Source organism: Barbus barbus (assembly GCF_936440315.1).
Source record: "Barbus barbus genome assembly, chromosome: 25".
NCBI classification, from domain to species: Eukaryota; Metazoa; Chordata; class Actinopteri; order Cypriniformes; family Cyprinidae; genus Barbus; species Barbus barbus.
Genome location: NC_136753.1, coordinates 12,401,211 through 12,414,195, shown reverse-complemented (window position 1 = coordinate 12,414,195; position 12,985 = coordinate 12,401,211). Strand labels below are relative to the sequence as shown.

Genomic DNA, 12,985 nt, shown 5'->3' with positions numbered 1-12,985 from the left:
TGGTTAAGTCAAATAAAGTCATTAATATAGAACTTTATACAATGCACACTGTTTACAGAAAATTACTGCAGTAATAATGTTTTATATTCAATTTACAGTGACATTAAAAATTAATATGTGTCTGTAAGCTGTTGTAAGCAAACCAAAAGCCACTGGAAGGAAGGAGAATCTCTAAAAGATCCTTATGGAGAAAAAAAAATCCTTGGGAGAAATCAGGTCCAGCTGGGGTGTGTGTCCATTGCATATTTCTTGCGGTGATGAATGTAGATTGGCCCTGTTGGAAGTAACTCGAGTAACTACACCACCTTCTTAAAACAGTCCTTCAGCACTGAGAGCTGTTCAAAATTATCTGCGCATTCCATCACATTTAAATTCTCCTCTAAATCACTGTACCCAGCCATTTTCTGGATGTTCGCAAACATGGTTAGGTGCTTACAGAAAATTGTTTGTTCAGCTGTTTCTTGAAAGATGTGGTCTCAGCAATTTAGGTGTAGGTTGGCAGTTGATTCCACCAGAGAGGAACAGAGAGGGTGAAGGTTTTGGCAAGTGATTTTTTGGCATCGATCATTCAGAGACCTTATCTGGCAGAAAGGAGCATACACTTTTAGTAGTGTATTCAGGTAGGGATGTGCCGTTCAGTGGCAGTCCTAGAATCTAGTGTAAAGACCTTAAATTTGATTCTGTTACTTACAGTTACTACAGATACAGGTACTTACATGTTGTGATATTTCTGTCAGGTCCATATCTTGCAAAAGTCTGTTCGCAAAGCCTGCACTGAAACTGTGACTGATTTGCCAAAGAATCCACAGTGAAATGCACTGAACAAACAAATAATGCTATACTTAGATATCCAGATAGTTAAAAATAAATAATCACTTTCCTAAGATTAGGATCCTTTGGAAGGTAATGTAATTTTTAGTCCAGTTATCCTGTATTGTATTGCTCTTCTCTCCTTTTCATCTCACTAATGCTCCAGTGAGCGGGGCCAAAGATATTGAAGTAGGCGTTGATCTGATTCTGCAGATCAACGTCATAATGTGATGAAATCTGAAAGGAGTCGTTTTCTGAGCTTGGTTTCAATAAAAGCCGTTTTTGGACTAATGAGGAAGTTTTGAGCTCTGAAATTCACAGGATATTTTTATAGCACAGTGACCTCTTACATTTCAAAACATCAAGGAAAATTAGATTTCTCAATTCATGACCTCTTTAATGATCATTCCCAGCAGGGCTGGGCAATAAACAATATCATATCAAGATAATCACAATAATCTCTGGACATTTTTACTCAATGTGGATTAATCTAACAGTCTATCACACAGCAGAAATAAAGGCAAAAACAGCCAGTCAGTGCAAGTTACTAATAAGTCTGCATGTTCTGTTTGTCTCTGTGTGAATGGCACAGTTTTGTCAAAACTCAAACACACATGATGGCCACTGTTTTTAGCATCAGTGTCTCAATATATAAAACATGAACACATGAACTTCATCCCCTGAGCTACTCTTAGAGTCACTTTTCACCAGTTTTACACTTTCATTTAAAAAAATAAATAAATAAATACTGTCAAATACACATTAAAATGGAAAGTATATCTGAAAGAGCTTCACAACAACCTGTCGAAATAAAATAAAATAAAAAACTGGTTAACTTGAAGAAATTATGATAGAAACATATTGCTATTATATACTAAAATATAATTCTCAAAGTAATGATAATAATATTATAATTATTTTAAGGAATATCGTACAACCAAGGTCATGGGCTCTGATTTATGTTTCTGCCAGAGGGTGCCCAACGTCTGTAACCCAAACACCGCCCCCCACATCCCGCCTTATTTTAAAGTGCAAATACATTATCAACCAAATATAATTGGTTGCAAATGATATGGGCTTATTACTAAGCGTTAAATCAAGCCCCTTTTTCAATTATTTTTCTCCATGTGATGATGCGCTTGATGAAGAATTCAATTCATGAACAGAAACAAAATAATGCAAGTGCAAAATACAGACATTTGACAGTCGTGAATACTGACGTTTACACACAGGGAACGTGTAAAGGACGCCTCGTAGATGACAAATAGGGTAAATAATGTTTTGTGTTTTCAAACATTGGCTGGCCGCATATCACATTGTTTATTACTTATCAGAGCTGTTGAAACTGGAGATCCACACTAAATAAAACCAAATAATCCACACATAAGATGAAATCAACTGTGTTTACTCTAACTGTATAGAGATTTTCACAGAGGAAATTAACAAATATCCTGCTAATTTTTTCTGACTTTGAAGCATAGCTTACTACAAAACTCCATGTGATCGCCTAAATATGAGTTACTAATAATGAAAACTGCTCAAGCACAGTTTTATCCAACTTTATCCAAATACTGAGAGTGCTTCAGAAATTAGTGTATTCTAGCCTCAATGCGCACATATTTTCATGTATATTGTTGTCCTGTCCATTGCTCTTGTCATTCCCGAAACTTTGCAGCATGTATGTGGCTGAAAAACAAAAGTTTTATACAAATTCTGAATAGATTATATAGCCTAGAAAGCACACAAAGAGCACTTCCCTTATAACCCCCTTATAATAACTAAAAAGCTGTCCCTCGTCTTAGTTCATCGTCTTAGATCTGTTTCGCACAAGATTGGTACCTATGACTGGGAATATTTTTTATTCATTTATACAGTTCTGTTGTGCAGCATCTTGACAATAAAAATGCAAGGTTTTGTTATAAATTAATTTAATTTGATTACACACACACATAGAGAGTCGTGGTCAGAATTATTGGCACCCTTGGTAAATATGATCAAAGTAGGCTGTGAAAATTAATCTGCATTGTTAATCCTTTTGATCTTTTATTAAAAAAATTCACAAAAATCTAACCTTTCATTGGATAATAAGAGTTTAAAATTTGCTAGTTTAACAGCTCTAAATTTTCTCCTATAATGCCTGATGAGGTTAGAGAAAACCTGATAAGAGATCAGAGACCATTCCTTCATCCAGAATCACTCCAGATCCTTCAGATTCCCAGCTCCATGACGGTGCTTCTTCTCTTCAGTTCACCTCACTCATTTTCTACAGGGTTCAGGTCCGAGGACTGGAATGGCCAGCAGAAGCTTGGTTTTGACAGTGATCTATTTTTGTGTTGTTTTTAAGGTTTGTGTTTGGATTATTGTCCGGTTGGAAGATCCAAACATGGCCCAATATAAGATTTCTAACAGAGTCAGTCACTTGTTGATTTTTTATCTTGATTTTTTTTAATCACTTGTTGATATTTTTATACAATCCATGATACCATATGTCTAAACAAGATGTCCAGGACATCCAGCAGAAATATAGGCCCACGACATCAAAAATACTGCAGTATATTTCATTGTACACATGGGGTACTTTATCCCTGTGTTCACCAAACCTATCTTGAGTGTTTGCTGCTAAAAAGCTAATTTTTTAGTTTCATCTGACTATAGAAGCCGGTCCCATTTGAAGTTCCAGTCGTGTCTGATAAATGAATATGCTGGAGTTTGTTTTTGGATGAGCTAGGAGAATTTTTCTTGAAACCCTCCTAAACAACAAGTGGTGATGTAGGTGCTGTTTGACCATTTTTCTTAAGGTTTTCTGCCCCCGAGACTCAACTATTTTCTGCAGATCTCCAGCTGTGGTCCTTGTAGAGTCTTTAGCCACTCAAACTTTCCTCCTCACCATGCATTAGGACGATATAGACACGTCCTCTTCCAGGCAGTTTCGTAACATTTTCTGTTGATTAGAAATTCTTAATTATTGCCCTGATGGTGTAAATGGGAGTTTTCACTGCTCTAGCTCTTTTCTTAAAGCCACTTCACTAATTTGTGAAGCTCAATTATCTTTTGCTGCACATCAGAAATATATTCTTTGGTTTTTCTCATTGTGATGGATGATTAAGGGAATTTAGGCTTTGTTTTCCCTCCTATTTATATTTCTGTGAAACAGGAAGCCAATGCTGGATAATTTCATGTTCATAATCACCCTAGAGTGCTCAAAATTGTGAATATGAATGGGAATATACTTCAGAGATATTTTACTCATAAGAATTTCTAGGGGTACCAATAATTGTGTCCAACATGTATTTGAGAAAAACATTTATTTCATAATTCCCCCATTTTCAATTGTTTTAGTTCAATGAAAGGTTAGATTTTTGTGATTTTGTTTTTAATAAAAGATCAAAGGGATTAATAATGCATGTTTATTTTCAGAGCCTTCTTTGATCATATTTACCAAGGGTGCCAATAATTCTGACCACGACTGTATACATATATATATATAGAGAGAGAGAGCGAGCGAGAGAAACATCAGTCACAATACAAAAATAATAAAAGAGTGTTTTTATGTCACGTTATATCAGATAGGTTTAGGGTAGGGTTTAGTGTAGGTGGTACGTTATTTTCAAAGAATATTTATTATTAAAATGAGCATTAACCTTAGCACCACTCACCTGACATTTCATTTCCAAACTGCTGCAACCATTATAATAAACCATTGCACACATTCATGCTCATCTGTTTAAGGACGAACAGAGCACACTTCTAGTGCCAATCACTGAACATTTAAATTTGAAGTTGTCAAGAAGCAACATAATATAATTTTGCAGAAATGACACCACAGGCACATTTTTCCAATGAGCCTGGGTGGTTTTGTACACCCCATGCAGTGCAGCTTTTGTTGGTTCACAGCCTGAGGGTCGGGCCGATTTATGCTACAGTCTTCTAAAGCAGCTGAGCAATAGCTAACATATGCAAAACCCTGGAGGCCATGAAAAAACTCAATGGTACTGAGCACCCAGACAAAAGTGGTTCATTTTGTCTGTGCATAATGTTTGATGACACCCTTTGTTTGAAGTGCTAATTATGATTGTCTGTACATTCTTGACTTGTTTCCACACACTGTTGCTTTGTAATTTTGAATAGTGTCTTCAGTACTGAAGGCACCAGCCATGAAATTACTGTGCTCCCAAGCAGTGAAAATGAGCTTGTGTTCACACTCCCTGGATAGTGTTCTGTTTTCACATTTCTTTTAATAGCTGCTGTGAATGACATCATACTGTAATCTGGGCACAGTGTTTTTTTATTTAGCAGCTTTTAATTCATGTTGGTTCTTTATCTAAATACTGTATGGAGGCCGTAACTCACACCTGATTTGTGACCTGGCTGCTATTGTTTCATGTCATTATTTGTAGAGATACCAGCCTCTGGTCTAGCTATTAATGAGAGAACAGAATGTCTTGTAACAGCGGTCTGTAAGGACATTGAGCTGAAGAGGGATAGCCAGTGTTCCAGTGTGTGTATAATGTGTTTCTGAATCTAAGCTTCCAAATTTGCATTTTGTTTTGGTACTGGATTTTAAAATTGTTCTCCCTTTGGAATCAAATAATTAAAACTTACTTATGAATGCAGTTATTGTATTCATTATTATTTTTTTATAAAAATGAGTTATATCCGGATAAATGAGCTCCAAAATTTTGTGTTTAAAATTTGCAAACATATTCAAGCATTTTGACGATGGAGTTTTTCCCTTTTTTTCAAAGCAAATTTCCTCACTCTCATGATAGAGAGTGTTTCTTCTGGTCTCTGACTGCCTTGGATGGGTCATATGGATGCCAACAATCTTTCTTATAAACCCCACTACCAGGGGGTTTATAAGAAGAATTACTAAGTGACAGAAGGGCCAACTGATTCATATGTACACTGCATAAAACTAGGAAATATGTTAAGGATTTGACCTTTTGACATCTTTAATCTCTTTAACATGGCATAAAAATAAAAATATGCCATTAAACAAATATTTAAAATTTAAGAAATTTAAATATTGTCTTAAAGTTCATTCAGCACTAATTTGGAGATGCAGTAAATATATTTATATAATACAGGGTGTATATATATATATATATATATATATATATATATATAATGTATGTATATTGCAATATAGCAGAATAATACATAATTGATGGTGGTGATTACTTTCTTATTGCATGATTGTGTGTAGGGTCTGTAATATGTTTTAATCCTGTTGTTCGTGTTTCCTGTTCATGAGGAGATAATTATGTTAATCCTTTTTGAATTAGCATAATTTTCCACATGGACATGTATGAGTTTAGTTACAGCATAAGATAAGGTACTGAATATGATGAATGTTATTCTATTCAGCTACATTTAAAGAGCATGTGAGACACACACCACCCCTTTTCTCCTGTTATTTGTTTGTGCATTAGTTATGGACCAGGTCTTCTACGTACTTAGCTGTCACGTAGTACTCGGGGCAAGGAGCGAGGAGACACGGAAATATCCAATATGGAGGTTTATTAGAATCCAGAAACATAGAACAGGGAGCTTGGGGTATCGACGAACACATATGACGTTTAATACCGGACACGGGCAGGGAAACACAGGGCTTATAAACATGGAGAAATCAACAAGGAAGAACAGAAACAGGTGGGGGGCAATTACACACAGGGCTAGGGACTAATTAACTAATGAACAGGGAACGAGGACAGGAACAGAAAGGCCAAATATGGACATGAGAGGCGGGGGAACACGAGACACAGACTGACATGACGCCCCCCTCCGGAAGGCGTGTCCTCATGCCAAACACCATCGAATGGGGAGGGGGGGGTGGGCGCTCTGGAGGCCTCCAGGGATCAGGTGACAGGGCTACTGACCTCCAGGGCGGGGCCCGTTCCGGGAGCCATGGCCGGACAGGGGACTCGGGAGGCCAGGGCGGATCAGGGGACTCGGGAGGCCAGGGCGGATCAGGGGACTCGGGAGGGCAGGGCGGATACGGGGACTCGGGAGGCCTTACTTTTTCGGGCTGCCCGAGGGGTTCTGTGGCCTTGGCCCTTGGCCCGGCCACACAGGCCGTGACCCTGTTACCCCCCCCCCCCCAATTTTCTTGGGGAAGTCCCCCCCTGGGAGCCACTGCGGAGCGGACTCTGTGGGGCGCTCTTGCAGCGCAGACTCTGTGGGGCGCTCTTGCAGCGCGGAACTGGACGGAATCAGCGGAGATGCAGGAGGGCACGTGCGAGGAGCCGGCACGGGAGGGCACGTGCGAGGAGCCAGCACGGGAGAGGATCCGGCACGTGCGAGGAGCCGGCACTGGGGGGCGCTCTTGAAGCGCAGACACTTGGGGGCGATCTGGAAGCGCAGACACTTGGGGGCGCTCTTGAGGACCTGAGCTGGACGGGACCAGCGGAGATGCAGGAGAGCTGGACGGGACCAGCGGAGACGCAGGAGAGCTGGACGGCACCAGCGGAGACGCAGGAGAGCTGGACGGCCCCAGCGGAGACGCAGGAGAGCTGGACGGCCCCAGCGGAGACGCAGGAGAGCTGGACGGCCCCAGCGGAGACGCAGGAGAGCTGGACGGCCCCAGCGGAGACGCAGGAGAGCTGGACGGCACCAGCGGAGACGTAGGAGAGCACCTGTGAGGAGCAGGCACAGGAGGGCGCTCTTGAAGCGCGGATTTGTGGGGGCGCTCTTGAAGCGCGGATTCGCGGGGGCGCTCTTGAAGCGCGGATTCTCCGAGGCGCTCGGACAGCGCGGATTCTCGGAGGCGCTCTGGGCTGAGGACAGCGGCGGTGCTGGGAAGAGTTGGGTGGCCGGAACATTTGGTTGGGTATGTGGAGGGTCCTGGCGAGGGGTGAGCTGGTGGGGCCAGGTGATTTTCGGCTGGGGTTGGACGACGATCGTCTATGCAAACCTCTACTTCTAGACCGATACTATTAGCACGGAGGACATAATTAATCAGCTCGATCAGGGAAAAACTGGATGAGGGGAGATCGCAGCTGATGACATCATCGTCCAACCCAAGCCGAAAACAGACACCGAGGGAGGCATCAATCCAGCTCACCTCGTTGGAAAGCTCAAGGAATTCCTCCACATATCTTACCAATTCCCGACCATCCTGCCGCAGACACCAAAGCCTGTCTTCAGCCATAGTCATGTTGTCTGGTCCAGTATTCTGTCACGTAGCTCTCGGGGCAAGGAGCGAGGAGACACGGAAATATCCAATATGGAGGTTTATTAGAATCCAGAAACATAGAACAGGGAGCTTGGGGTATCGGCAAACACATATGACGTTTAATACCGGACACGGGCAGGGAAACACAGGGCTTATAAACATGGAGAAATCAACAAGGAAGAACAGAAACAGGTGCGGTGCAATTACACACAGGGCTAGGGACTAATTAACTAATGAACAGGGAACGAGGACAGGAACAGAAAGGCCAAATATGGACACGAGAGGCGGGGGAACACGAGACGCAGACTGACATTAGCCCTGAACTTCCATTAGCTAATCGATTATCTTCTTTATAATAATACCTTGTGATTATCTATAATAATAACTCTGACTTGCTAGATTTTTGTCGATGAACATTAATTTTACCAAGACATTTTACAAGATTTGTTGTATATGGGAAAAAAAAATATATATATATACTATATATATATATATATGTATATATATATATATATATATATATATATATATATATATATATATTGTATTTCTTATTTTCTTATTTATTTTTTAGTTTATCTCACAATTATTCTTTTAATTATAATTTTACTCAGGGGGTGGAAGTAGTTTCCATATGAATCAAATAATTCAACAATTGTTACAATTATTTGGAGATGTATTAATCTTTTTATCCCTACTCTTCCAAACACACACGCACACACACATACAGATTGTGGCAGTTGGTGAACTCTATTCTCTCCTGTGTAAGGAAGACTGTTTAATATGCGGCTGTGTGAAAATGAGGCCTGGAATACCAGGGGTCTCACAAACACACACCACCCCTTTTCTTAGCTCTGTAATGAAAGATCAGCTCCAGGACTGTCTTTAAGCAGGATTAATGTGGTATTTAATTATCGGGGCTGCAGTGGTTGGTGTCTACAATATAATACATTTTATGTACAACAGGGTTTCATAAAAGCACTATCAACTTCACAAACACATCAACATAATAGAATTAAATTACATTTTAAGAAAGGACTTGGCATGCTTACATTTAGCTGAGTCATTTTGTTAGATTCATCGGTTATGTTTGTGCTTTTGAAGGCTCAGCAGAGAGAGTATGTATGTGTGTGATGTATAATTAGGTAAGGTGGCAGAATAAACTAGGCCATCAAAACCCCATTGTTGGAGCTGGATTCTGTCAAATCTGTCTGTTAGCCAGTTTACTAAAAATAGTTCATGTAGGTATGGCACCGAGAATGTATGTGTTTTCTCGTTCACAGCAGAGAGTGTGTGTTTGTGATCAGGTTCTAAGAATGTAGGCTAAGGGGTTGAGGGTGGAGTTTGTGGTGGGTGTTTGTTTGCGTGTGTTCTGGGGGTGGGGGTCTGCACTGAACTGTAAATCCCCAATGCGTAGAGATTAGTCTCTGTCTCCAGCTTCTCACTCTCTCCCTCTATGGGGACAGTGTGGGAAAGGAACAGATCATACCATGAAAGCTTGTGGGGACAAAATTAACAGCACACAGAAGTTAGCAGAGATCATTCAAGAGGTGGGTAAATCTTTTGAGAGGCTGTTGTGTGTTTGAATGTCTGAATAACAATGGAAATATTTTTTCTCTCTCATATCATCTCTAGTTATCTCTAGAGGGTAGCATATTGTTTTACAGTCCTGTTCCGCAAGTACATTAATTAAAATAACTGGATAATGACTAGGTACTAACCCTGAACCTAGCTCTTACCATGTAGTTACTGTATATTACCCAGTACTTTCTTAAGGACACTGTAAATACACGTAAGTGCACATACTATAAAATAAAGTGCAACCAAACATATAGTCTATAAATTCTGAATGGAAGAGCCATGTTTGAAGCCATTGACAATAAATGCACACCTGTGACCCCACATTCTATATCAGGGGTGTCCAAAATTGTTCCTGGAGGGCCACTGCCCTGGAGAATGTTCTAGAGCCTTAATTAAACAGCTACTCAAGGTCTTCAGGATTACTAGAAACTTGCACAAAACTGTGTTGGAGCTGAATGATTATAAAATTATTATATTATATTATATTAGTCATTATTAATGATTAGTGTAATAATTAGAAATTAACTTTATTATTTGAAATTATTATTATTTAGGAATTAATTTATTAATTTAATCTTTTTATATTTTGTGTATTCCAAAATAATTTAATATAATAATAAATATAATTCTTTATTAGTCTTTTATCATGCTGTTTGGTGCACCTTTAGTTAAATTAATAAAAAAATAAGAAAAAAGGTAAGAAAAGAAAAAAAAATAAAGAGAATGATTCTGTGCATTACAGTGATTCTACAAAAGGTAAGGGATCCACAAGCCAGTGTAATACTTGGTAAAGTATGAGTGGTTGATTAGGGTTGTGCATTAAAGTACATTTGCCTTCAAAACTTAAATTGTTTTTAGCAATACTTAAATGACATTGCAGAATGTTTTGCATTAACATGATAGGTCAGCTTACATTTAAAGCATCAATGTTCCCATTCAGTGAGATACATTTTTCTCCTGGTTTATGCAGATCCATCTGATACTGTATGTGTATGTGTTGATTGATCATTTTTAGCTGTAATAATGTTTAGGAAACTGTGCATTAATCTTGAGCCATATTTATATGCAAATTCTCTAATTTAGAAGAAAGAGGTTCATGCGTGTCTGTGTGTGCGTGCGTGTGTGTGTGTGTGTGTGTGTGTATTATGACCTTAGCTGCCCAAGCAAACAGTGAATGAATGTTTGAAAGCCTGAAGGGCTGACGCATTGACACCAATTAAAACAGGATGAGCTCTTTGAACTTTGACACAAAACACAATGTCAGACACAGATCATGTTATTAACATTATGCCATTAAACCATCCTTATCTTTCTGATTACCTAAACATATGTTTGTAAGCCCCAATGGTCATAATTTAGTTTGGGGGACCAAATGTCACTATCAACTAGGACTTTTGCCTCTGTAAACTCACATACATACATACGTAATAAAACAACTTTTCACACACTTTATGGACACAATCTGACATGTATTCATATGTTTTGTCACTGGCCTTATGAACTGATTGTGGGTGATATTTTACTTGTTGAGCTTCAATGATAAATAATTCATACAGAAAGAATGCAACTGACTCTACTTTTGTTAACTCCCCATCTGACTTTCTCTAGCATTTCTGTATAAACAGGTCTTTGCCAGAAACTTTGAGTGTGACATTTGTGCTGCGGCTCAGTTCCTATCAGCTCTGAAAGTTCTGTTCAGTTGTTAGAGATCACAGAGAATGAATGAAACCGTTATAATGTCTTAGTATCAGAGGCGGTTCAGATGCTGCTTTTGTTCTGTGTAAAAGAAAGCATCAGGGCCACCTTCACTCATAAAAATTAAAAGGTTCTTCACAGCGATGCCATAGAAGAACCATTTTTGGTTCCGCAAAGAACCATTCAGTCAAAGGTTCTTAAAAGAACCATCTCTTTCTTACCTTTGTATAATCTGAAGAACCTTCTTTCGCCACAAAGAACCTTTTTCTGAAACAGAAAGGTTTTTCAGATGTTAAAGGTTCTTTATGGTTCTTCTATGGCAGTGTGAAGCACCTTTATTTTTAAGAGTTTCCTTCATTGAACACCATGTTTCTGTATTCTTAAATTCATATTAAACAACATTAATATTTAAAATTATTTCTACAGTTTTATGAAAAACGTTATATATCATGCATTTCATGGTACAGTATTTTTGACACTTAAGATACAGCTTCTGTGCAGACTTGGCAATGTGAAGACGACAATATTCAGTGTGTTAACATTAATTTTCACAATCCCTAATATTTATCTTCTAATTTATTTAATAGATGAAATCCAGTAATGTCCCTCTACTTATAGTCCTCAGATGGAATGATGAATAAATTCCTCTGTAATGAATATCATCATGTTAGTTCAAAGAACTGTTCTTAGAATGTTCAACAGTGAGTGTTGTGGAAACGTTTTAGAATGAGAATTTGAAAATTAATTCTAATTTCCTGTTTCTCCTGTGTGATATGTTCAGTATGACCCAGAGAATTCAGGCTTCATCAGTACTGAGCGTTTCCGAGACCTGCTTGCGGCTCATGGATCAGAACTGGACCCTCACAAGCTGGAGGTTCTTCTTGCCCTGGCTGACGGAAATGCTGATGGAAAGATCTGTTACCAGGATTTTGTTAACCTGGTGAGTTCTGCAGATGAACTTGAGGTGAGGTTTGTAGAACTTCTGACCCTGAACTAAAAGCCAAAACATGGAATGTTCCATATCCACTTGCATGGGAATGCCTTCAAATCTGTGGGAAAATCTGAATGCCACCCATGCTCAATCTCACACCCTCTTCTGCCCTTTTCCCTGTCTCTTTCTCATTCTCTCTCAGTCTTTCTTTCACACATGCAGCACTCTTCAAAGAGTCTCATTGTTCACCACAGTGGCTGGAGAATAGAGCTATAGTGCTATAAAGCAATGCAGTGAAACTTTGAATCAGATTCTATGTTTTGATTGGCTGCAGCAAGTCATGTGAAAGTGGGACAGAGAGGAATGAGGCACATGCAATTGGGGTCTCTACAATTCTTTTGTTCCTGTACAGCTCTCATTCATTGTCTACTATAACAATGTGAGAACAGAGATACAGGGGAAAGACAGATTGTAAAAACTAGTGGTGGATGAAATTTTTAGTTTAAGGGATGAGAAAAAACAGTAGAAAGGAGATGCTAGAGGGAGACTGGGAGGGATGGAAAATCCTATATACGTGCATTAATAGCAGTGTTTCACCATTGTGTTCACTGTGATGGAAAGCAATTAAAGTGTGGCAGCACCACTCCATTATGTCTTGTATTTTCTGAGAATTCTTTCTTTTATTCAGCCTTACAGTCTTTCAGTCTTTCACCATGGTGCTCTAAAAGTAGAGAACATAATTTGTGTGTGTAATCTCTAAATACCATATTGTTTGACTTTTCCTTGTGTGGTTT

General features: G+C 39.1%; 1 protein-coding gene across 5 annotated transcripts in view; it reads left to right on the top strand.

Moving 5' to 3' along the window:
- LOC306844645 (rhomboid-related protein 3-like) overlaps positions 1–12,985 on the top strand; it is a 69,926-nt gene that overhangs the window by 33,070 nt on the left and 23,871 nt on the right. For 2 of the 5 annotated variants that reach the window (XM_079376925.1, XM_079376927.1), the window contains one exon: positions 12,042–12,200. In XM_079376925.1, the coding sequence (XP_079233051.1) occupies positions 12,042–12,200 (159 nt within the window). Of the gene's footprint in view, positions 1–9,395; positions 9,535–12,041; positions 12,225–12,985 lie in introns of those variants that run through there. The other 3 variants (XM_079376924.1, XM_079376926.1, XM_079376928.1) reach the window with 2 other exon arrangements.